The sequence below is a fragment of the Sparassis crispa genome (genome assembly GCF_003851025.1).
Source record: "Sparassis crispa DNA, contig_000010F, whole genome shotgun sequence".
NCBI classification, from domain to species: domain Eukaryota; kingdom Fungi; phylum Basidiomycota; class Agaricomycetes; order Polyporales; family Sparassidaceae; genus Sparassis; species Sparassis crispa.
Genome location: NW_020939758.1, coordinates 1196847 through 1220245, shown reverse-complemented (window position 1 = coordinate 1220245; position 23399 = coordinate 1196847). Strand labels below are relative to the sequence as shown.

The window sequence follows — 23399 nt, the reverse complement described above, 5'->3', positions numbered from 1 at the left end:
CGCATACAGAATGCTATAGATCGCATACAGACCACTATAGACCATTATAGACTGCGTACAGAATGCTATAGACCGCATACAGACCACTATAGACCGCATACAGAATGCTATAAGCCACTATAGGCCACATACAGAATACCGTACGCCACATACAGAGTACTATACATTGCATACGAACGTTTATAGACCACATACCGACGTTCGTAGACCTACAGTACTTATCAGAAAAACAGATGTATCGTTTCAGGTGTCGGGTGTCACCCATATATAGCAAGTCACCTTCCTTTTATGGAGTCACCCGAGGTGTTCGAGGTGTCGAGGGTGACCGGATGACCAGGTGTTCGAGGTGTCGAAGGTGACCGGGTGACCAGGTGACCAGGTGACTGAGGTGTCGGAGGTGACCCTGGGTGACTGTAGGCCGCATACAGATAACTGTAGACCGCATACAGAGTATTGTAGGCCTCTCTAGACCGCATACAGAATGCTATAGGCCACATACAGAATGCTATAGGCCACATACAGAATGCTACAGACCGCATACAGAGCACTACAAACCACTCTAAATCGCATACAAATCACTCTAGATCGCATACAGACCACTCTAGACCGCATACAGAATGCTATAGACCACATACAGACCACTATAGGCCATTATAGACCACATACAGACCACTATAGACTGCGTACAGACCACTATAGACTGCATACAGACCACTATAGATTGCATACAGAATACTGTACACCATGTACAGGTTACTATACACCACATAGGAACATTTATAGATCACATACTGATATTTGTAGATCACATACAAATAATCGTAGATGGCATACAAATATTGCTAAGTGGCATACAAATATTTCTAAGTGGCATACAAATATTTCTAAGTGGCATACAAAAAATACTTGTAAGCAACATACCAAGGCGTACCATAGACAGCATACAGAATACCACAGATGACATACAGAGCATAGTAAACCATGTACAAAGAAATGTAACCGACATACTGACATTTGTAAGCGGCGTACAAATATCTTTAGGTGGCATACAAATATTTCTAAGCGACATACGAATGCTTACCATGAGCAACATACAGAGCATCGTAAGCGACATACCAACATTTCTAAGTGGCATACAAATACCACATACATAATGCTATAGAGTGCTATAGACCGCATACAGAATGCTATAGACCACTTACAGAATGCTACAGACCGCATACAGAGCACTATACACCACATACAGAGTGTTGTAGCCCTCATACCAACATTTATAGACCACATACCAACATTCATAGACAGCATACAAATATTTCTAAGCAACATATCTAAGCGACATACAACTATTTACCACGGGCGAATTTGCCACTTAGAAATATTTGTATGCCACTTAGAAATATTTGTATGCCACTTAGCAATATTTGTATGCCATCTACGATTATTTGTATGTGATCTACAAATATCAGTATGTCATCTATAAATGTTCCTATGTGGTGTATAGTAACCTGTACATGGTGTACAGTATTCTGTATGCAATCTATAGTGGTCTGTATGCAGTCTATAGTGGTCTGTACGCAGTCTATAGTGGTCTGTATGTGGTCTATAATGGCCTATAGTGGTCTGTATGTGGTCTATAGCATTCTGTATGCGGTCTAGAGTGGTCTGTATGCGATCTAGAGTGATTTGTATGCGATTTAGAGTGGTTTGTAGTGCTCTGTATGCGGTCTGTAGCATTCTGTATGTGGCCTATAGCATTCTGTATGTGGCCTATAGCATTCTGTATGCGGTCTAGAGAGGCCTACAATACTCTGTATGCGGTCTACAGTTATCTGTATGCGGCCTACAGTCACCCAGGGTCACCTCCGACACCTCAGTCACCTGGTCACCTGGTCACCCGGTCACCTTCGACACCTCGAACACCTGGTCATCCGGTCACCCTCGACACCTCGAACACCTCGGGTGACTCCATAAAAGGAAGGTGACTTGCTATATATGGGTGACACCCGACACCTGAAACGATACATCTGTTTTTCTGATAAGTACTGTAGGTCTACGAACGTCGGTATGTGGTCTATAAACGTTCGTATGCAATGTATAGTACTCTGTATGTGGCGTACGGTATTCTGTATGTGGCCTATAGTGGCTTATAGCATTCTGTATGCGGTCTATAGTGGTCTGTATGCGGTCTATAGCATTCTGTACGCAGTCTATAATGGTCTATAGTGGTCTGTATGCGATCTATAGCATTCTGTATGCGGTCTAGAGTGGTCTGTAGTGCTCTGTATGCGGTCTGTAGCATTCTGTATGTGGCCTATAGCATTCTGTATGCGATCTACAGTGGCCTACAGTACTCTGTATGCGGTCTACAGTTATCTGTATGCGGCCTACAGTCACCCCGGGTCACCTCCGACACCTCGGTCACCTGGTCACCTGGTCACCTCTAACACCTTCGACACCTCGAACACCTGGTCACCCGGTCACCCTCGACACCTCGAACACCTCGGGTGACTCCATAAAAGGAAGGTGACTTGCTATATATGGGTGACACCCGACACCTGAAACGATACATCTGTTTTTCTGATAAGTACTGTAGGTCTACGAACGTCGGTATGTGGTCTATAAACGTTCGTATGCAATGTATAGTACTCTGTATGTGGCGTACGGTATTCTGTATGTGGCCTATAGTGGTCTGTATGCGGTCTATAGCATTCTGTACGCGGTCTATAATGGTCTATAGTGGTCTGTATGCGATCTGTAGCATTCTGTATGCGGTCTAGAGTGGTCTGTAGTGCTCTGTATGCGGTCTATAGTGGTCTGTACGTGGTCTACGATGGTCTATAGTGATCTGTATGCGCTCTCTAGTGGTCTGTATGCGCTCTATAGTGGTCTGTACGCGGTCTATAGTGGTCTGTATGTGGTCTATAGCATTCTGTATGCGGTCTAGAGTGGTCTGTATGCGATCTAGAGTGGTTTGTAGTGCTCTGTATGCGGTCTGTAGCATTCTGTATGCGGTCTAGAGTGGCCTACAGTACTCTGTATGTGGTCTACAGTTATCTGTATGCGGCCTACAGTCACCCCGGGTCACCTCCGACACCTCAGTCACCTGGTCACCTGGTCACCCGGTCACCTTCGACACCTCGAACACCTGGTCACCCGGTCACCCTCGACACCTCGAACACCTCAGGTGACTCCATAAAAGGAAGGTGACTTGCTATATATGGGTGACACCCGACACCTGAAACGATACATCTGTTTTTCTGATAAGTACTGTAGGTCTACGAACGTCGGTATGTGGTCTATAAACGTTCGTATGCAATGTATAGTACTCTGTATGTGGCGTACGGTATTCTGTATGTGGCCTATAGTGGCTTATAGCATTCTGTATGCGGTCTATAGTGGTCTGTATGCGGTCTATAGCATTCTGTACGCAGTCTATAATGGTCTATAGTGGTTTGTATGCGATCTATAGCATTCTGTATGCGGTCTAGAGTGGTCTGTAGTGCTCTGTATGCGGTCTGTAGCATTCTGTATGTGGCCTATAGCATTCTGTATGCGATCTACAGTGGCCTACAGTACTCTGTATGCGGTCTACAGTTATCTGTATGCGGCCTACAGTCACCCCGGGTCACCTCCGACACCTCAGTCACCTGGTCACCTGGTCACCTCTAACACCTTCGACACCTCGAACACCTGGTCACCCGGTCACCCTCGACACCTCGAACACCTCGGGTGACTCCATAAAAGGAAGGTGACTTGCTATATATGGGTGACACCCGACACCTGAAACGATACATCTGTTTTTCTGATAAGTACTGTAGGTCTACGAACGTCGGTATGTGGTCTATAAACGTTCGTATGCAATGTATAGTACTCTGTATGTGGCGTACGGTATTCTGTATGTGGCCTATAGTGGTCTGTATGCGGTCTATAGCATTCTGTACGCGGTCTATAATGGTCTATAGTGGTCTGTATGCGATCTGTAGCATTCTGTATGCGGTCTAGAGTGGTCTGTAGTGCTCTGTATGCGGTCTATAGTGGTCTGTACGTGGTCTACGATGGTCTATAGTGATCTGTATGCACTCTCTAGTGGTCTGTATGCGCTCTATAGTGGTCTGTACGCGGTCTATAGTGGTCTGTATGTGGTCTATAGCATTCTGTATGCGGTCTAGAGTGGTCTGTATGCGATCTAGAGTGGTTTGTAGTGCTCTGTATGCGGTCTGTAGCATTCTGTATGCGGTCTAGAGTGGCCTACAGTACTCTGTATGTGGTCTACAGTTATCTGTATGCGGCCTACAGTCACCCCGGGTCACCTCCGACACCTCGGTCACCTGGTCACCTGGTCACCCGGTCACCTTCGACACCTCGAACACCTGGTCACCCGGTCACCCTCGACACCTTGAACACCTCGGGTGACTCCATAAAAGGAAGGTGACTTGCTATATATGGGTGACACCCGACACCTGAAACGATACATCTGTTTTTCTGATAAGTACTGTAGGTGGCCGTCCAGGACGGCCGTGTAAGTTTGTTAGTACCCTCAGTGGCAGTCTGAGATGAGCGTTTATTAGGTATGTCATGTATGGCCTTCCAGTACTACCACTTATTGTTCATCCTTGTGAAGGTCATTGAAGCAGATGGCCGTCCAAGATGACCACCTATAGTCAGTACCACAGGTGGCCGTCCGGGACGGCCATTTCTTGTGCAAGCCATTTATGGCCTTCCTGGACTGCCACTTGTGGTTTGTCCCTCAGGCAGCTATTGCAGCAGTGACCGTCCAGGACAGCCACTCCTGGTCAGTATCACAGGTGGCCGTCCGGGAAGGCCATTTCTTGTACAAGCTGTACATGGCCTGCCTGGACTGCCACTTGTGGTTTGTCACTCTCATGGCCACTACAGCAGATGGCCGTCCGCGACGGCCACTCATGGTCTGTACCACAGGTGGCCGTCGAGGAAGGCCATTTTTTGTGCAAGCTATGCATGACCTTCCTGGACTGCCACTTGTGGTCTGTCTCTCTGGTGGCCACTGCAGCAGGTGGCCGTCCGAGAAGGCCATTTCTTGTGCAAGCTGTTCATAGCCTTCCTGGACTGCCACTTGTGGTTTGTCACTCTCATGGCCAGTACAGCAGATGGCTGTCCAGGATGGCCACTCATGGTCAGTACCACAGGTGGCCTTCCGGGAAGGCCATTTTTTGTGCAAGCTATGCATGGCCTTCCTGGACTGCCACTTGTGCTTTATCCCTCTGGTGGCCACTGCAGCAGGTGGCCGTCCGGGAAGGCCATTTCTTGTACAAGCTGTACATGGCCTTCCCGGACTGCCACTTGTAGTTTGTCACTCTCATGGCCAGTACAGCAGATGGCCATCCAGGATGGCCACTCATGGTCAGTACCACAGGTGGCCGTCGAGGAAGGCCATTTTTTGTGCAAGCCATGCATGGCCTTCCTGGACTGCCACTTGGTTTATCCCTCTGGTGGCCACGACAGTAGGTGGCCGTCCAGGATGGCCACTCATGGTCAGTGCCACAGGTGGCCGTCCGGGAAGGCCATTTCTTGTGCAAGCTGTACATGGCCTTCCTGGACTGCCACTTGTGGTCTGTCCCCCTGGTGGCCACTACAGCAGATGGCCGTCCAGGACGGCCACTCACAGCCGCTGTGCTTTGCTGACTGTGCCACCTGACCCATGCAGCCATCTGAGCCTCTTTTGGCCGCGAGCTATGGTTGAGGAGTATGAGGCTTTTGAAGTGGCATTGGTTATGGATATGTCGCTGTAATAATACATATCATGATTGCGTAGTACATTACTACAGGTCTAGTTTATCATATGCTTACTACAGTGGCAGCCCAGCATTCCTAACTGGGACCTATGTCGGTAATACACCACCACCACCATGTATGGCCGTCCACGACGGCCACGCAGGACAGCGGCCCCTCACCAGCGCTAGTGATGGTGCATGTGCCTGCAGCACCTTTTGTAGTGTTGGGCAACAGCCTCCTTCCCAAAGCAGACACGTACCTAGCCTTGGCTCAGGTTCCACTCAGTACTGGCAGTTCATGCACCTCGAACGGCCGTCCAGGACGGCCACTCGTGGCCAGCGTGGTTTACCTCCTGTGCCACCTGGCCTATGCAGCCAGTGGAGCCTCTCCGTGCATGGCCGTCCACGACGGCCACGCAGGACAGTGGCCCCTCACCAGCGCTAGTGATGGTGCACGTGCCTGCAGCACCTTTTGTAGTGTTGGGCAACAGCCTCCTTCCCAAAGCAGACACGTACCTAGCCTTGGCTCAAGTTCAACTTAGACCTGGCACCCCATGCAACTCGAACGGTCGTCTACGACGGCCACTCATGACCAGCATGCTTTGCCCCCCCCCGCGCCACCTCGCCTGTGCAGCCACCTGTGCCTTTCCACGCATGGTCGTCCGCGACGGCCGCGCAGGTCAGAGGCCCCTCACCAGTGCTACTGATGGCGCACGTGCCCTACGGCACGGTCCGTAGGGTTCGGCAATGGCCTCCTTCCCAAAGGGGACGCGTACCCCTAGCGTCCGCTCGGGGAACCCCCACCCTAGGGTTGGGGTTGCCTGCCCTCAGCGACCCTACAATCGTCCTAGGAGGCCTCATAACCCCGCTTCGCAGCACCTCGGACCCTCCGCGATAAGACGCACCGGCAAGCGACTGAGTACTGCCCTCCCATCCACGCCTAGCACCACTCATATACGCGCGCTGAACTCGTCTCGCCCCCGATCGCCGTATCCCACCATATCCGACGACGACGGTGCACCCCCCGCACTGGATGAAAAGGAAGAGATGGTGAGGGTTCCAACATTGTCCAGTTGGTCCTGGTCAGGATGGTCCTACAGTTGGCCTTCAGGGGACGTCGGGAATCACATCAAGGTCAGCGTCGCATCCCCCCAGCAACGCGAGCGCGTGCGAGAATAAATGCGACGAGCACCGTAACCACATTCTCTGAGCACAGGACATAAACCCGCTAGATAGATAAGCGAATGATATAGCAGAGAACAGCATACACGCAGCAGCACACTCAAATAAACCCAATCCCCAACCGCAGCTCCAAGCGTATCCAACGAACCCCCCCCCCCCCCCCCCCCCCAGACGATGCATATGCATCACCGCACCAACGCCCGCTCCCTTACAAACACCGCACACACCAGCCCCAGCCCGGCGAGCCCGACCGCGAACCACAGCGCAGCCTGCACGCCCGCCGCATACGCCTCCCGCACGACCGCGCGCACCGCCGGCGGGAGCTCGCCCACGTACGCGAGCGACGCGCGCACGTGCTCGATAATCTGCCCAGCGTCAGTGTCAGCTCCAGTCCACTCGGCGGCGGAAGGTAAAGGGGAAGGGGAAGAGAAGGCAGGGAAGGAAGGGAAAACGCACCTCGTCGACGTCCGCCCCCGAGAGGCCCGCACGCAGCCGCGCGCGGAGCACCTCCTGCGAGAGGGTCGTGCCCAGCGAGAGGAAGACGACGGAGCCGAGCGAGCGGAAGAGGTAGGACACTGCGCGGCGCGTTAATTATGACAGGAGTAGGAATTGGAGAGGGGACGCACCGGCGGTGGCGACCGCCTGGTCCGCCGGCCCGGCGTTCGCGATGAGCGCGATGAGCGTCGTCGTCAGGCTCGCACCTGCCAAACACAAATGAAACGCGTAAAAAAATAATCGCTATAGGAAAAAGGAAAAAAAGGAACACGCGTTCCGCGTACATACCGCCTCCAAAGTTCATCGCAAACAGACCTGCCAACACATATCAGGACACATCAGGACACACACACAGAGCTCACACACACACCGACGCAGAGCCACACCATATCGAACCCCACCGCCCCCGCCTCCAGCGCAACCAACACCGCCCCCGCCAGCGTCACCCCAAACGCGCCCACCGTCAGCCAATAATACCGCCCGGTCGCCTGCATCACCAGCCCGCTCAGCACGCTCGCGCTCACGCCGCCCGCGATGCACGGTATCAGCGCCGCCCCCGCGCGCGCCGCGCCGAGCCCCCGCACCGCCTGCAGGAACAGCGGCACGTGGAACGTGATCACGAAGAACACCCCGTTCACGAGCAGGTTGCACAGGTAGCTCGCGAGCAGCGCCCCGCTCGCCACGATGTGCCGCGGCGCGAGCGGCTCCGCCGCCACGCGCGTCTCGACGAGCGCGAAGAGCGCGAAGGCGAGGGCGGAGACGGCGAAGGCGCAGAGCGTGAGCGGCGCGCGCCACGCGGCGTTCGCGCCGCGGTCGAGCGCGAGCAGCAGCGCGAAGACGGCGAGGACGAGGGTGAAGGCGCCCCCAAAGTCGACGCGGCGCAGCTTCGCGCGGAAGGCCGCGTTGTCGGCCCGCGGGAGGCGCAGCCCGAGCGCGACGGAGAGGATGGCGAGGACGGTCAGCGGGACTTGCAGCAGGAACGCCCTGTGCGGGTGCAACCCCCCCGCCATCTGTCAGCGCGCGGCGGAACGGAGGTGTTTGGGGCGTAGTTACCATCTCCAGCCGATCGTGTCTGCGAGGACACCGCCGAGGGGCGCGCCGGTCGCGGAGCCCGAGGCGAACGCGATGTTTGCGATTCCTGTTCGCGTTATTGGGGCAGTCGTAAGCGTGTGAGGTGTGTGGAGGCGCACCTTGCCACGTCCCGCGCTTCCTCAGCGGTACGACGTCGGACATGATGATAGTCGCGACGCTGGGATTTCGGTCAGCTGGAAGCAACAGGGACGTACGTGGTGCTCACGTCGACATGCCCCCGCCACCGATGCCGGCGACGGCGCGGGCGACGATGAGCTGTGGCATGCTGCGCGCGAGCCCGCAGAAGAGGGAGCCGAGGGCGAAGACGGCGTATGCGAAGATGAGGCACGCTTTCCGGCCGAAGATGTCGCTCAGCTGCGAACGCGTGAATGAGATCGTTCGCGGTCGCGCGTCGGGGGTAGACTGACCTTGCCGTAGAGCGGCCTGTCGGGACGCACGTCAGGGTCAGGGATCAGGAGTGGAACGGTGGGGAGGCGCACTGGAAGCTGGTGAGGGTGAGCATGTACCCGGTGGCGATCCAGCTGGTGTTCTGGAGGGACTCGAACTGGGAACCGATGGAGGCGTAGGTGGCGGTGACGATGGTCTGGTCCATGGCGACGAGGAAGATGCCCAGCATCATGGGGACCATCTGTTGCAGGGTAGGAACATTAGCTTGTGGAGTCCCGCTGTCGTGCGCCGCAGCACGCGCATACTCAGCAGCCCGACCGGCGCACATACAGCGGACAAAGTGGGAGAACGTACGACGGCTCTGATGGACGCCTTGGGCTTCAAGACTTCCTCCTCCGCGGGGCTGCCTTCTGGATCGCCCACTTCCGAAGCGCGACTGGAGGCATTGGCCTCGATGGGCTCGGTGTAAGCGACGATCTGGTCGTCTTTTGAGTCGGGGTCGCGCAGGAGCGGGGTCGCTTCGTCGGCCATGGCAGCGAACGCGAGGGTAAGAGAAGGAGGAAGAGGAGGAGGGAGAGCGCGGCGGGTTTGGCGGAGGAGCAGCGGCGGGAGCTCGAGTTTCGAATGCGTTTCGCCGATCGTGATGGGTCCACGAGCGTCTATCTACTTCATGTAGGTAGGTGTCACATCATCTGAGCTCAGCCTGGCGTTACCTGTCGTGCGACGACGGCCACCGACGATCCACTCGACACGCAGACTGCCTGTGTTCCCCTGCATCTGATCGTCGAGAACCTTGTGCGCCTCTTGTTGATCAGTCTTTGACACAACTCCTCCTGGCTGATCGCCCTCTATCCATGCTCAGCACTCAGCCTTCTACCATCCTGCGTGGTCGAGCACAGCCGCTGCAAATCTGCGAGATGTCGGACTTTCTCAAGTGGGGCGCCTGACGCGAAACTGTCGTCCTTTAACATGCAAAGCGACAACTTCACTTTAGGCGTCTCAGTTCAGCGACGACTTTTGCATTTGGCTGAGGGGGGAGAGGGGGGACGGCGGGCTACCGACTCATTCGACACGACGATCGACGATCTGCCCGGTGGATGTCCTGGTCGCGATTTTCTAGATCATACCCCAGACGAGAATCTTTCCTTCCTCGCTCCGCAGATCATCCGCCGAAATAGTTCCCTGGCCAGTTGTGCGTTTCTTGACACAGATCTGTCCGAGCTATCGCAATCGCCTTCTCATCCCTTTCGCGTCGCGCCCAGGGAAGTGCTTTTCCATGTTCTGCATAGGCGTTCGCTAGTCGTTGCTCCCCAAGCCTCGTATCTTTATGCAATAGCCCACATCGCCTCCACCTCCAATCCGGATGACAGGACTTACCGCGTATCCGTCACTTTCGTCCGCCGATAAGCAAACGCAACTCAAGAGTCAATATTTCAATACCTGCGTCGTCGAGCAGCAATTTAGGACAACGACGGGTGCGCGATGCCGATGTCTTCTATGCTCCAAATCGGGTCATGGAGAATTTGCCCGTCGACGGCATGTTCTGCATGACGCATCCTTCGCGTCTGTCACGAGCTGGCGATATCGCACCGTCCTATCTTCCACACGCCCAATTCACGCTTCACTAACTCGTTCTCGTGCAGGCGGTGCAAGGCCTCTCTCGAGCTCGCGCGTTCGTGCCGCGTACCGATTTTTGCATGGAGAAAGTCGTGCTGAAGAAGGCATTTCCTCGCGGAGACACAAACACACGACGGCGATTCGCGATTTCTCGAGCAGCCGCGGCAGATGGTAGAGGCGGTTCAAATTGACTCGGAAGGAGAGGAGCGGAGGAGGACCCGTTTTTGCGCTGGGGGCGCCCATCTCCAGCTTGGCTGTTTGGCCGTGCGCACTGGACCTGGGACTTACACGACGAGGAGTTCCCTCGCGGTGCGTGTCTTTTCCTGTATATTTGGCTAGGGTGGTGTGCGTGGTGTCGCCGAGTTCGTGAAGCGACGTGGCGTACATTTGGGGAACGGCGATGGCGCTACATGCACGGGAAGCCACGGGGTGGACAGTCTGTTGTATGCTCGATTGTATCATCGTGGCTGTTCTTTGTTTGAGATATAAAGCGCATTTCGCGGCGGTTGGATATCTGGTCTGACGCTGTTAAGAGCACTCGCTCGCGGGATACAGACTCGGAGGTATCTTCCATCGTACTCCGAGTAATATATCTAAAAGACGGGACAAGCTTACAAGCGAGAAGAGGGCGAAAAACAAGAGATGCGCTGAGAGACCTACAGTATGAACGCAAGGGGCGACGGCGTTTGGACGACTGTGCAGAGAGGTAAACGCTTAAAATTTATACGTGGGCGTGTCGCATGCCGAGCAAAGTAGTTACGACCGCAAGTGGACCAAAAGGTGCGCTTGCGATCGTAACTGATTCGTTCGGCAGATCGCTTGCGAAAACAAACATCAGTATATTACTCGAGTACTAGAGAGGAGAGCATACGAGGACGAGGGCGATGACAGATTGGTGCAGTTTCCAGAAAGACAAACGGACTTGAAGTTCGCAGACGGTCCGCGGAAGTCGATCGATATGGCGCGTTTGCGCGCACCTTGGTACACGGATGCGCCACGTTGAAACCTCGTGCACAAGCGGTATTCTCACCGAACGCGACATGGCCGCGGTTCTCGCCAGCTGCAGACCGGGTGTCGCTCAGAGTTTCTTCTACAGATAATGTTGGATCCCTGGGTTGTAAGACGGCAAGTGGCGCGGGCACAGTTGTAACGGCTACATGTTATCTGTGATCGTCGTGCATTTAGTCCTGGAGCACGCACAATCAAAGTATCATCCAGATGTATACTACCTCGAAGAAGAGTACGTGCAACCAGACGGAATCGTCCTCGCCGGAGAGTACGAACGCGACGAGCGCGACGAAAGCGAGCACGCACGCGAGGATACCGCTATATGCCAATGCGAGAGCTATGATCTCCGTCTTGGACCGCGTGGTGTCTGGTTTCCATCCGCCGTCCTATGAGCCTCCGCCGCCGCCCTCTAAATCGGGCGCATTTGGGTTCGCCACGTTGGCGGCGGGAAGATCTGGCAGTGAATCGGTGTCAGCGTCGGTGTAGTAGGAAAGGACGGGTACGGCATAGCGCTCACACGTTCGGGAGGTTTCCATCGGAAGCTCAATGGGGTGGTAAGATCTGTCTGCTGCGGTGCAAAGTCAGGAGGCCCGGGACTTTATACTGCCAGCGCGCGGATGAGTGGCGTTTCCAGTCTTCGTTCGAGAGCAAGTACGGCTGTAAAGCAGTTGGCACGGTAAACAAACAGAGGAATGCGAGGAATAATAGCGTGAAGAAATTTTTTAAACATCTGAGCACTTACGAACATAACTACCGGTGCAGAGGAACAACAGCTCCTCCGCACCGACTAAGGACGGGCTAACGCGTCTAGATGTCTTCTTCCTGCCAGGAGACGTCAGGAAGACAGCAGCATACGCAACGTACCTTCAAGTCATGGATACGCGCACAACCTTTGGTTACAACAAAACGACAGGTTGGGTGGCCGATGAGCAATGTGTCCCACATCGCTCGCGATCAGCAGTCGCATGAGCTCGACTTCATTATTAGTATGCCTGTGAGCACGAGCTGGTCAGAAATCGACATGTAAGTTATGTGCGCTCGTTCACACGAATGAAACGCGAGCAAGCCACGTTGATAAATAAAAAAAATGCAGTCTAGGCCTACACATATTTACCATACGGACCTTAAGACCAGATGGCGCAACCCTCCGAGCCCAGTAACGGAACATTGTCCTTCCCATCTGCAATGCTTACGCCGCTGAACCAGCCTCAAGACGAGCATCTTCGAGGAGCGACATAAGCACCGCGGAAATCCTCTAGAGCTGGTAGTAATAATCAAAGTACTCGTTCGACATTCCGATGACGAACAGGAGGGCGACCAACATGAGCCACATCAGCGACACACATTGGCAGAGCCAGATGACCACCGAGGTGATCCGTCTGCGCCAGAGCATCGCCGGTGCAATGTTCTCGCCCTCCTTTGCAGATGCCACCCCCGCGGTGCGGCTCACGACAGGCACGCCGATGTCATACAGTGCGCATGGCTTCTCTGAAATGTCCGTCATTGTGGCCTCGTACTGCATGAGGGTGTCTAAATCCTCCTCGCTTAGCGGTGACTCAGACAAGAGGAAGGAATAAGGGAGAATGGGCGTGGACGCGTGGGGCGTCGGCATATCGAACGAGGTCACGGACTCAGACTCGGAGTTGGCAGATGAAGGTTCCGTTGAGAGTTCCGAAACTGCGGAGGGGACATCCGTCATGACCTTCTCGAGCGAGGGCTTGGCCGCAGGGGGCTCCAATAGAGAGAGATCGTCCGAAAGCATGGGCGACACGCATAGCGAGTCCGATGCGGTAACAGCGGATGTGGCTGAGAGGACTGGTAGGCCGTCACAAATGGTGAACACAGGGAGTGCAGGCGGAGTGGTGCTTACCTGTGGCGCTGGGGGTGTCCACTATCTCGAACGATTGGTCCATGACGACAGACGAACAGCAAGCCTAGTTCTGCAGGGGTCGGGGAAAGCTGTTTGCGACAAAGTTGGCGGAAGACACCAGACGAGCTTTATACTGCGAGCACGTTACTGAGTGGCGTGCCCAGCCTTTGTCCTGATACACAATGCAGATCGTTATGACAAAGCCACAATGGAAAGCAAGAACAAACAGTACCATCACGTAGCGTTGTAACCTATTTTCCCAATATCTCTCTTAGAGCAGTATACAAACCGATTTCCTTGGGGCCTGCATTCACCATTCAGAAGGCTCACATCGACGGAAGTAGAGAGACAATGCTCAACGAGCCATCCTGGGAGCCCTCTCAAGATTCGCAGTGTTTCAATTTTTTTCTTGCGCAGCATCTCTTGGTCCCCGTGAGTCTGCGCAGGTCTTTGTCCTTGTCGAAAAGACACAACACGAGAAGAGATTCAGTCGAAGACACGAAAAATAGTTAGAGTGGAGTCACATACGCGATGTGGATCGTGCGAAGATTTGACGATGACAGGCCCCGAACGGGTCAACGAGCTCAGATGGTCGCTTGAGTAAACCACGGTGGTCCTCGAAGATGACCTCACAATCCACAGTAAAAACATGAAATACATACTAATCCGTCCACAATACGATAAAGCGGCGACGGAAATTATGATGAGTTTGGGTTGCAGAGCGCCATATTGGGACATTTGTGGGCACAATGCCGCTGTCGACCGGATTTTAGATAAACCTAGGTGATATCCTCGACTTCGACGGCTTACATCCCGTCTCTGGATCCTTCATGCCTGTAGGAGCCATTTATGCGTACACTCACCTTGATTTCAGTCCATTGAACGCACACAACATCATGGATCGCACACAGATATGAGCAGCATGAGCATAACTACACCACAAGTCAGATACTAGTCGGAGCATAACAGTCTAGACAGCGTGCTAGCCTAGTCAGCCTTGCGATGGACTAGCGACTGCCAGTCCACCAGCATTTTGCACCAGTGCAGTACCCACGCCATCGGCTTTTCCAGAATCAAGACGCTCAGCGGCACCGCGGTAAGTAGGCTCATACCAAGCGCCGCAATTCTTCCCTGGCGAACCTTTCGGAACAAGTGGTCACGGTTCTCATGCAACGAACCAGCGAGCGTCTCTGTAAGCAATACCAGCACACCCACGAACATCATGCAGCACAGAGACATGATGAACCAGATCTCCAATGGCCGAAACTGGACGTCTTCGTCTGAGGTTGCATCCTTCACAGTGTCCTGTACCACGGCCTCAGTTGCGTCGGCCTGTATTCCAACCGCACGCGCCCGCGCCATCCCTGTGACACGCGCCACCATCCGATCCAGCGCACCTGGAGCATAAGTAGCTGCCACGCCCGGACTCACCATCTCCGTAACATCGGCCGCCCATCCTTCGTCGGCCACGGGCCCCCGAAGGCCTGCGGCATCAAGCACCGATTCGCCAAGTGTATGCTCGAACCAGAGCGAAATTGCACACCACAAAAGGAGTAATGCGTCAAACGCGACGGGTAGGTGCCTGCGGATGGACGTGGAGGGCGCGGGTGGCGTAGACGGTGTAAGCTGTATGGATGAGTAACTACGGAGGGGTGGGATAGTAATTGTGAGCGAAGGCCGCGCTTTACGCCTGCCGGCCGGAAGAACTAACAATGAGGACACATCAGAGGTAGTCGTCGGATAGATGTGTGCAGTGGCGCTTACCGTGGCCTTTGTGCGAGAGGCTGGACATCTGGAGTTCGAAGGATTCGTCTATGACAGCGGGTTATTTTAGAGGAGCCGCGTTAGAGAAGCGCGCTGCGACGGGCTTGAAAGGATTGGAGGGTCCCTTTATACTGTGGACGAAGCGGCCAGTGGCGTGGTTCGAGCATGCGCTATCGGCGAGGCCACAAAGAAATTTCCATAGCGAGGAGATCAAGCAAACACAATCGAAGTTCAAAGCGTCCGCCTCTTGGTGCGATTCGTTTGAACACCACCGAATATGACCGAGCGCCTTTGCACTTGCTCATAGTCTCTCCAAGTAGATCTCCCTGAGGCGGCTAGAATGCACTTTCATCCTTGAAAATATCCACACGACATTATGCAAACGTGAGATAATATTGACGTTCGAGCACTGCGAAAGTTCAGACATACTTTTTGATACACTATCTGGAGCTCGAAATGCTCGTCGTGCATGAAGTTTTTTTTTGCATGACTGACCCGTTGCCATACGTTACAACTCATTACCGAGAGAAGTACACGTACAAGCAGAACTGGTTCAAATAGACAAGAGCCTGCGCGTAGCCGTGTCGCTCGTCGGCGGCCCATTGCTGCTGGCAGTGGCTGTCACATGCTGTGACTTTAGATCTTAGACTTTCGCCTACTGAACTGCCATGGAAAGAGTGAGTCCGAGTCATTTCCTCCTGTTTACTATCATTCTCACGTTCAGTGAATTGCTTTCGCCAGAGTGAAACTCACGGTGTTATAACGGCTCCTTCGAGTGATATACTGCGGTCTACGGTATCTCTTGCACCCAGATAACAACTGCTTTGGCGAGAGGTCGTATGCATTACTTATATGAGCGTGACCCACAGACGAATCTCATTCGCTAGTCGGCTTCTGGAGTTTGGTTTTACCTGTATTGTGTTTTAGGCATATTTAGAAGACTCTATCAAGTTTCGAGGCTCCGAGCGCGGTACGCCACATTTCGCTGTCGCATTGTCAAAGATCCATATTCCACTTGAACAGACGCATGAAAAATGGCACATAATGACTCAGGATACAGAATCTGATTGTCTTCACTAACACCATACAGCAAAACGCAAGATACTATGTTCAATGATCCCCCTGTCGATATCTTGATCATGATATTCGAGGTTGTGTACTCGATGTCGTGCAAACACATCGGTACGACGGCTCATGACGATTTCTTCTGAGAAGATGACGATGTATACTCTCCGACAAAGCTCCCAGATACTCTTGCTGCTGTTTATCACTTATGGAAGGACACGCTCTCTCAAATATCCGCATTCTGGACTCGTCTAGTTATCTTTGTTGGCCATGACTCTACCTCACTGTCGGTAGTAGTCCGGTCGTATCTCAGTCTCTTCACGGATTGACCGCTGGAGATCACCATCACTCGCCGCCCCACAAGCTTGCTCTCCGATCCGTTGGAATATGGGCGGGTAGATGCAGCCATGTGTATGCTCCGTCCTCACATGTCGCGCTGGAGTCTTCGCATTGACGTCCTGCACTTCGGCTCTATCCCTCTCCCCCACATAGCTCTACACGGTGATGCGTGCCGCCTGGTGTATCTCAGTCTGCACAGCAAGTTGCACGATGCACCCCCAGAGGCATACTTCTATCCTGTAGTTGTCTAAAGATGGAGTGAACTTGAATACGAGCGTTCTCGACTTCGACAACATGGAACGGAAAGGTGGCGGCTGGCAGGCTACCATTAGTCAAACTCGTTTTGACCAACGCCTCCGCACACGAAGGCCGATTGAAATGGACATGGATGGGCTGGTATTCCGTGCAGCATATCTCTCCGCGTCGATCACCCTGACATTAATTACGACACTGACCATCTCGAACTTCGCGCCAGTCTTTCGCGATCATTTCAAAGCAGTTGCCTTTGTCAAATTTTGGCATCCCCTTACGCATCTGCGGGAGCTCACCCTGGTTAATGTCAAGCTTGAATGCTTTTTTCTTGATCCACCGGTTGCCAGGTGCCGCTTGGAAAAATGCACGTTCGAGGGCGTCACCGCGGAGACCCTACGCACCCTTCTCGTAGTGCTCAACAATGCAAATCAAGCGGTACGGCATCCGGCGCTGAGTAGGACAATTGCATCTACTTTCGCTCACCGTAGAAGACATCGACCAGGCAGGCGACCTCATGTCGTTGTTTCCTACCTGGCCACCGACGGTGCTTACTGTGATGAACTACCGGGGATTTAGTAGAGGTGCTCATAGCGCTAAGCACACTCACGGATGCAGGCGAGTGGATGAGCCCGAATTTGAGTATGCTTATGTTTTCAGGCTACCACGAGTTCTCCGGTGCGGAGCTACGACAGATGGTCGGGAGATATCGCGCATAAAGTTGCGGATGAGGGTGCAGGCCTGAATGGACCCGTAGTGCCCTCCATTGTATCACTGTGTACGATGGACGGCGGAGAGCTCGACCCGTGGGTCGCACTGTTCTTTGACATGAACGTGTTCTACGTCAACTGGGATGGTTTGAGATTCGGATATGCTGTTCGCAGTGCCCTGGTCGAGAATCAGTAATAAGTCTGTGAGAGGCTCTCCGTAGATCGTTGTGAACCTAGCTATATTTATGTACGTATGTACATATTTCTCTTATCGTTGAAGACCAAAATTGACCAAGATGGGAAACAGAAGACAGAGCGTTCAGATTCAAGTTGTTCACGAGTTGAGCACCCGATAAAAACTTCATCCGCCGGTGTCATTACCGCTCAGCAAGTACTACTTGTCGCCACTATTCCTGCAGCTGGGCTACTGGTACACCATCCATTTTGTATATGAGCTCCATACTTAGATTTCATTCGCACCGGTCTGACTCTGGCAAGGTGCTCTACGGCTTGTGCCCGGATACTGAACCTGACTGTCCGATGCTGCTCAGGCATGGAATCGATCACTTCGATCGCCGTGGTGCCCACACACGCCCACAGCCTAAAGCGCCCCTTCAGGATACTTAGTACAAACGGGAATCTTCGAGACATCTTTGTAAGATACCTATTGTACGGCGGTACTCGAAGTGGCCTTTCTGTCCTGGGAACACAAATTTCTACACAGGCGTATTTTTTTAACGGTACTGCAGTATAAAATCGAACTCCATGAGTTTGTTATACACCATTCCACATAAAACTTTAAGGGGCTAAACTACCCATCACCGTCTCGAATTCACGATAACCTTGGACTTCGTTCACCGTGGAAATATCCCTTCCAATTATCGATCTCTGGTGCCACAGTGCGTGTATACACTAAATGTGTAAGACCCTTTCTTCTCGTTGACCACACTGGGTTTCCAGATTTACATTCAAGTTATGCCGGCAGACTCGTACATTGCGTTACTGGTGGATAGCATCGACGGAGAGGGGAGATGGAACACGCAGCGAACATTAAGTCACTGGCCGCTCTTCTGGTGGCATTCGTACTATGACTGCGGGAGTCTGTTCGGAGGCGCGTACTTGCTCGCGAGGATGCTATCTCATCGCGGTCTAATAGCCTCAGTCAGAAGCTGTGACGGGTTAGGGGGGCCACTCATGACTGCAAGGTTTCTCCACTACTCTTTCCTTGAAACAATGTCAGCCTCTTGTCTGTGAGATACCCTGTATATACTACTATTCAGCGGAAAGAATAGCACCAGTGACAGATACCGCAGTTCGAAAGTATATTATTCGTCGACTCTAGTGATGAGGCCAACACTGTGGAGCTTCAGGATCACATTCACCAGTGAGAAATTTGAAAGTGAGTATAGACACCGGACAATGTCGAGTAGATCGGGGAGAAGGTGAGTATGAAGGATGTCATCCGCTCACCGCACCGCTTCGGAAAAGATTCACGACGAGAAGATCAACCACCATCATCGTGATCCATATCATCGTGATAGAACCCTCATAGGCGCATCCATTTTTTGTAGTCGGGCTGACGTGTAACGGTTAGATTCTGAGTCGAGTACTCCTAGCTGTCTCCGTATGTCAGTGCGCTCAGAACCGCTACGCGTTACGATGCGGTACATACACTGAACACAATCTTGTCATGCATTACTACCCACCCATGCCACCACCTTCTTGAGAATCTCCGCCAAATCTTCCGAACACAACTCGTCTACTGGCGGACAGTGCAAAAACAGAACCTTCGAGGGCTTATCGCACGTCGATGCCGATCTCTGGGACTCAGCCAGCGAGCAGTAATACGTGAAGTCACAGAGATAGTGACCAGCGTCCGTCGATGCCACGATTCTCTGTTCAATTCGAAGTAAAGTCTACACTCGAAGAAGGCCACTAACGCACCCACCTCAACACCCAAGCTTTTCACATTGTTGATCAACGTCTCCACATCGATCAGAGTGTGGATCTCTTCAGGGAATGCTTCGTACCCTTTCCCGAACCCACGGATGCGCGTTGGACCTGCCCCACCGATTTCTCCTGGTCTCTCCCGCTCCGCCCTCGCCGCATCCGAATCGGCAGGCACCTCCTTCGGTGCCGATGCGGCTACGACAGGAGCCTGCTTGCCCTCAGCATCCGGCAAATCGTAGCCATACTTATGGCCGAGTTTCTCGACACGGATGGAGCCGCGACTGGCCACGCCAACGTGGAAGACGAGATCGTAGCCATCCTTCGGCGGCGACGCGGGTGGAAACTCGGGATGCGTGGAAGGAGGTAACACCGGGGGCCGGGCGTGCAGACCGGGTAAGATGCTCAGGACAGAGGTGTACACGGTGGGAATCTCGAGCACCGTAATATGCATCTGGCGTGAGGAGTCGGTACCGAGGACGCAGTTATGCAGCTTCTGCACGGCGAGCCACGATGGATTCTCCTCGTATGTCCCAAACGGCTGCCAGACGATGCCGCAATGTCAGATAATCGCGCACGAGCCCGGACCGACGTACCCCAAATCCAGTGATCAGAACTCGGTAAGCACCTTCTGGCGCAGCGATATATACGGCTGGCATGGACGTCGGTGGTTAGAACACTCAATACGAAGGCTCCACACTCACTTTCGTATGGCAGATAAGCAGGCTTCTATCTCATCAGCCGTCTGTACTTCGGTACCTGATATTCGCATTGATACCCAAATGCATCGCGACGCCGCTCGGTCCGATATGTCAGAGTTGATAAGTTAACATCTGCATTTTAACGCTGAAGCCCAGCGTTCAAGGCAGCAGCATCTGAACGACATCAGTGGCTCGCATCCACAAACATAGCATTGTTTTCCACCTATTATATGGATGTTCGTTAAGTTGCGAAACGTTCACGGGTCGAGGTATGGTCATATGGATCCGAATGTTGGCCACCAGACGGCGCCGAAGCATCAATTTATCAACAGCCCACGATCTCTGTCCTGGATGCGTTGTATCCTACATTACAGTAGTGTATTGCGCACGGGTACATAGCTGTGATCTAGGTGCAACAACCCGGCGTTCCTGAATGGGACCAATGCCGGTAATATACCTACCTACCATGAGCCAACAAAAAGCCTGAGCACGCAAGGTTTTCCTTACACTGGAACATCAACGCGAGCATTTCTTATATTTGGCTCTTGCACTAAAATGGCCAAAACTAGGGACACTCTTGTCATATATTATAGAGGGTTTGATTTTGCAAAACCAAACCCTTTACAATTTCATGACAAGAGTGGGACTTGAACCCACGCCAGGTTTCCCTGATGAGAAGACTTTAAACCCTTACAGGGTCAAGCATTCGCTTGAGTCACACGCCTTAACCGCTCGGCCATCTTGCCAACATTGAGCTTTGGTCTAATGACTCTCAGAATGAAGTAATGACGCTAGAGCACGCAGATCACATACGGTAGTCTTACATTGTCTCCCCGCGATTCGTAAGTATACACCGCACCAGTTCCAAATCATATCCAACTCGATCCTACACCGAGGCACTTGCCTCTAACTCAACGCTTTTCGTCACCGACGTAACCTAGAGCGGCGTCGGGCTCTTGTACCATACGTCCATACGCACAAAGTTGTTGTAGATCTCGCCCGACGCCAGTAGCGTGTCGCTGCCTGACGATCCCTGCGTCTCGGGGTGCAGCCACGCCGCGAGCGGCTCGTGGAACTCGAGGAATGCTGCAGCTGGAAGGAATAGATCAACATCATCAGCATCGCGAGGCGAACAACGTTAAGGAATAGAATGCACATCCAGCATCGTATCCGTCGCCTTTACTGCCCGACCCGCCGTGGATCTTCTTCCGTGCGGTCTTCGAAGGGTCGCTACCGTTGTTCGTGTAGAACTGTACGCCGGACTCTACGCGCGCGCAATCTATTCAGCACATAATCCCGATATGATTCGCGGTGAACGTACGGTTGGTGTCGAACGCAAGACGCAGGCCGCTGCGATCGCTCTCGAGCTCAACCACGGAATCACGCCCGGGCGCGCTGGCGTCGATCGCCGCCTTGACGAGATCGACCGATGACTTCAACTCGCTCTCAGCCACGCGTGTCGGCGCGGGCGTCAGGCGAGGTGCGAAGACGTAGAATTCGTCTGCCGTCACGCGTAGGACGTGGAGGCGCGGAGAATGAGCAGACGGTCAATAAGTACAGCTGGTACAGTACAACTGTGGCGCACCGTATCCGCGCTCGGGCCAGTTCTCGCCGATCTTACCCGTGGACTTGTCCGAGTGTGCGTGCTGCGTGCCCTTGACAGGAGAGAGGACACCGGTAGAGAGGAAGTTGTTCTGGAGTGCGACAGTGTTGTTGGCCTGAACAAAAGTGGTCAGCACTGCCGCAAGGGCGAAGGCGCAACGTGTACAATAATTATATGGCACAGAAAATAACAGAAGAGATCGCCGAGCGAGATGTGATAGAAGCGAGCAGATCATGACGTAAGGTGGAGACAGTACTGAAGAGCGGAAAATAGCGTAGCAGACCGAACACCTCGAGCAAAAAAAAGATTCCCGAAGATTTATGAAGCAGCAGATAGACATGGCGACGCGAAGATAGAAGAATAACATGCCTTGATAACGAGCTTGTGGTCCTTCACACTGAGCCCTTCCTGGAGCGATGCGTCGAGGTTGAAGCCCCAGTGCTGTTGACACGATCGAGCCGATCACCGACAGTCAGACGCAATCGCACGCATCATCAGCAGGGATCACGAAGACGCACCTGTGTGAGATTGATGGGCGTGACCGTATTTGCATCCAACAGCTTCGCGCGGTAGTTCAGCAAGACGCTCCCGAGGTTGTACTCAGTGTCCTCCTTGGTGGGCGGGCTCTGTGGCTGCAAGAGACCGACGAGGACCTCGACGAGGAGCTTACCGGGATAGCCTTCCTCACCATCGGGAGAAACACGCGTGAATATGCACGATGCCGGGATCTCAGACTGGATAGTTTGGATTTCGGCCTGAGTGAACAACTTGGCAGAATACGGGTCTATGAGAGGTTCCCAGGGCACGAGATCGTAGCCAGTGATGCCGCCGTGAAGGGAGACGTCGGGACTCTCGTTGTGTTTCGCGTTGAGTGTTGCCGTGAAGCCATTGCGGGAGAACGTATGTGTGCCTGAGGGAACTCGGTTGGCATAACGACCGATGATGGTGTTGGTATACTTCTGTGTGAGGTGCTCCGCAGGTGCTTCAGGGCCAATGAGGATGTCATGCGTCTACGCAGCTGTTAGCGATGTCCAAAACATGACATCGCCTTAACATACCTTTCCATCCGCTTGCACGTAAAGCCTATGGAGCGTCACGCCATACGGAAGGACCTGAAGGATGAGGTAAGGTGAAGCGACATTCGTGGAGCGTAGGAGGTACCTCGAGTGCAAGACTCGGAGTGAGAGAGGGGAGAGCGAGGAGGATGGGGTTGAATCCTGGATCGGACGCTAATGAAGGGTTAGCCATCGTGAAGAATAGTGAACAGAGAAGACAGTCGAGGGGGAACAGGAGAAGAAGAGGAGAGAAGACCAAGACGGACCGATGGGCACAGCAGATGACTGTGGTGGTCGAGGTTTGCTGCTTATCTTATCTATTCCGAGCCTCTCCCGCGTTCGGATTACGTCGCTCGCTCCGACGATCCTCTGCCCTCGATCCTACCGGTATGTACTAGTACTACACAATACACATCTGACCTGCTCTGTTTTGAATACTTCAACTAGTACTGTACCGCTTGCTTCCAGTCTCTCAAGGTCTTGGCCCCATGATAATTATTCCGCCATCTTGCGTGCGCATGCTGAAGGTCTGCCCTCTCAAACACGCCATCCTATTCAACCTCCT

The 23399-nt window shown here is 53.3% G+C and overlaps 7 protein-coding genes and 1 non-coding gene across 8 annotated transcripts; 2 read left to right on the top strand and 6 right to left on the bottom strand.

The window, feature by feature from the left end:
• Window positions 1–1511: 1511 nt before the first annotated feature.
• On the top strand, window positions 1512–4432 carry SCP_1204100 (hypothetical protein; the record flags this gene model as incomplete). Its single annotated transcript, XM_027763291.1, has 2 exons — window positions 1512–1528; window positions 4297–4432. The coding sequence occupies 2 exons, from the start codon at window positions 1512–1514 to the stop codon at window positions 4430–4432; spliced, it is 153 nt and encodes a 50-aa protein (XP_027619092.1).
• Window positions 4433–6700: 2268 nt separating this feature from the next.
• Window positions 6701–9437, bottom strand: SCP_1204090 (Vacuolar membrane amino acid uptake transporter fnx2; the record flags this gene model as incomplete). The annotated part of the gene is made up of 12 exons (XM_027763290.1): window positions 6701–6844; window positions 7160–7297; window positions 7389–7507; window positions 7559–7633; window positions 7716–7742; window positions 7798–8411; window positions 8481–8565; window positions 8618–8676; window positions 8725–8873; window positions 8927–8942; window positions 8999–9147; window positions 9261–9437. 12 exons carry the CDS (start codon window positions 9435–9437, stop codon window positions 6701–6703), a joined length of 1752 nt encoding a protein of 583 aa, XP_027619091.1.
• A 2304-nt stretch (window positions 9438–11741) lies between these two features.
• SCP_1204080 (hypothetical protein) lies at window positions 11742–12017 on the top strand (the record flags this gene model as incomplete). Its single annotated transcript, XM_027763289.1, has 1 exon — window positions 11742–12017. The coding sequence occupies one exon, from the start codon at window positions 11742–11744 to the stop codon at window positions 12015–12017; it is 276 nt and encodes a 91-aa protein (XP_027619090.1).
• A 769-nt stretch (window positions 12018–12786) lies between these two features.
• Window positions 12787–13444, bottom strand: SCP_1204070 (hypothetical protein; the record flags this gene model as incomplete). The annotated part of the gene is made up of 2 exons (XM_027763288.1): window positions 12787–13346; window positions 13402–13444. 2 exons carry the CDS (start codon window positions 13442–13444, stop codon window positions 12787–12789), a joined length of 603 nt encoding a protein of 200 aa, XP_027619089.1.
• A 944-nt stretch (window positions 13445–14388) lies between these two features.
• On the bottom strand, window positions 14389–15193 carry SCP_1204060 (hypothetical protein; the record flags this gene model as incomplete). Its single annotated transcript, XM_027763287.1, has 2 exons — window positions 14389–15107; window positions 15166–15193. 2 exons carry the CDS (start codon window positions 15191–15193, stop codon window positions 14389–14391), a joined length of 747 nt encoding a protein of 248 aa, XP_027619088.1.
• Window positions 15194–19216: 4023 nt separating this feature from the next.
• SCP_1204050 (hypothetical protein) lies at window positions 19217–20134 on the bottom strand (the record flags this gene model as incomplete). Its single annotated transcript, XM_027763286.1, has 3 exons — window positions 19217–19423; window positions 19477–20016; window positions 20072–20134. The coding sequence occupies 3 exons, from the start codon at window positions 20132–20134 to the stop codon at window positions 19217–19219; spliced, it is 810 nt and encodes a 269-aa protein (XP_027619087.1).
• A 674-nt stretch (window positions 20135–20808) lies between these two features.
• On the bottom strand, window positions 20809–20922 carry SCP_t1204040. The gene is made up of 2 exons: window positions 20886–20922; window positions 20809–20852 (listed from the first exon to the last, which is right to left on the bottom strand). It is a non-coding gene; the product is annotated as a tRNA-Leu (tRNA).
• Window positions 20923–21113: 191 nt separating this feature from the next.
• On the bottom strand, window positions 21114–23027 carry SCP_1204030 (hypothetical protein; the record flags this gene model as incomplete). The annotated part of the gene is made up of 8 exons (XM_027763285.1): window positions 21114–21268; window positions 21333–21440; window positions 21498–21677; window positions 21762–21894; window positions 22149–22220; window positions 22298–22789; window positions 22838–22891; window positions 22941–23027. 8 exons carry the CDS (start codon window positions 23025–23027, stop codon window positions 21114–21116), a joined length of 1281 nt encoding a protein of 426 aa, XP_027619086.1.
• Between the last annotated feature and the right edge of the window lie 372 nt (window positions 23028–23399).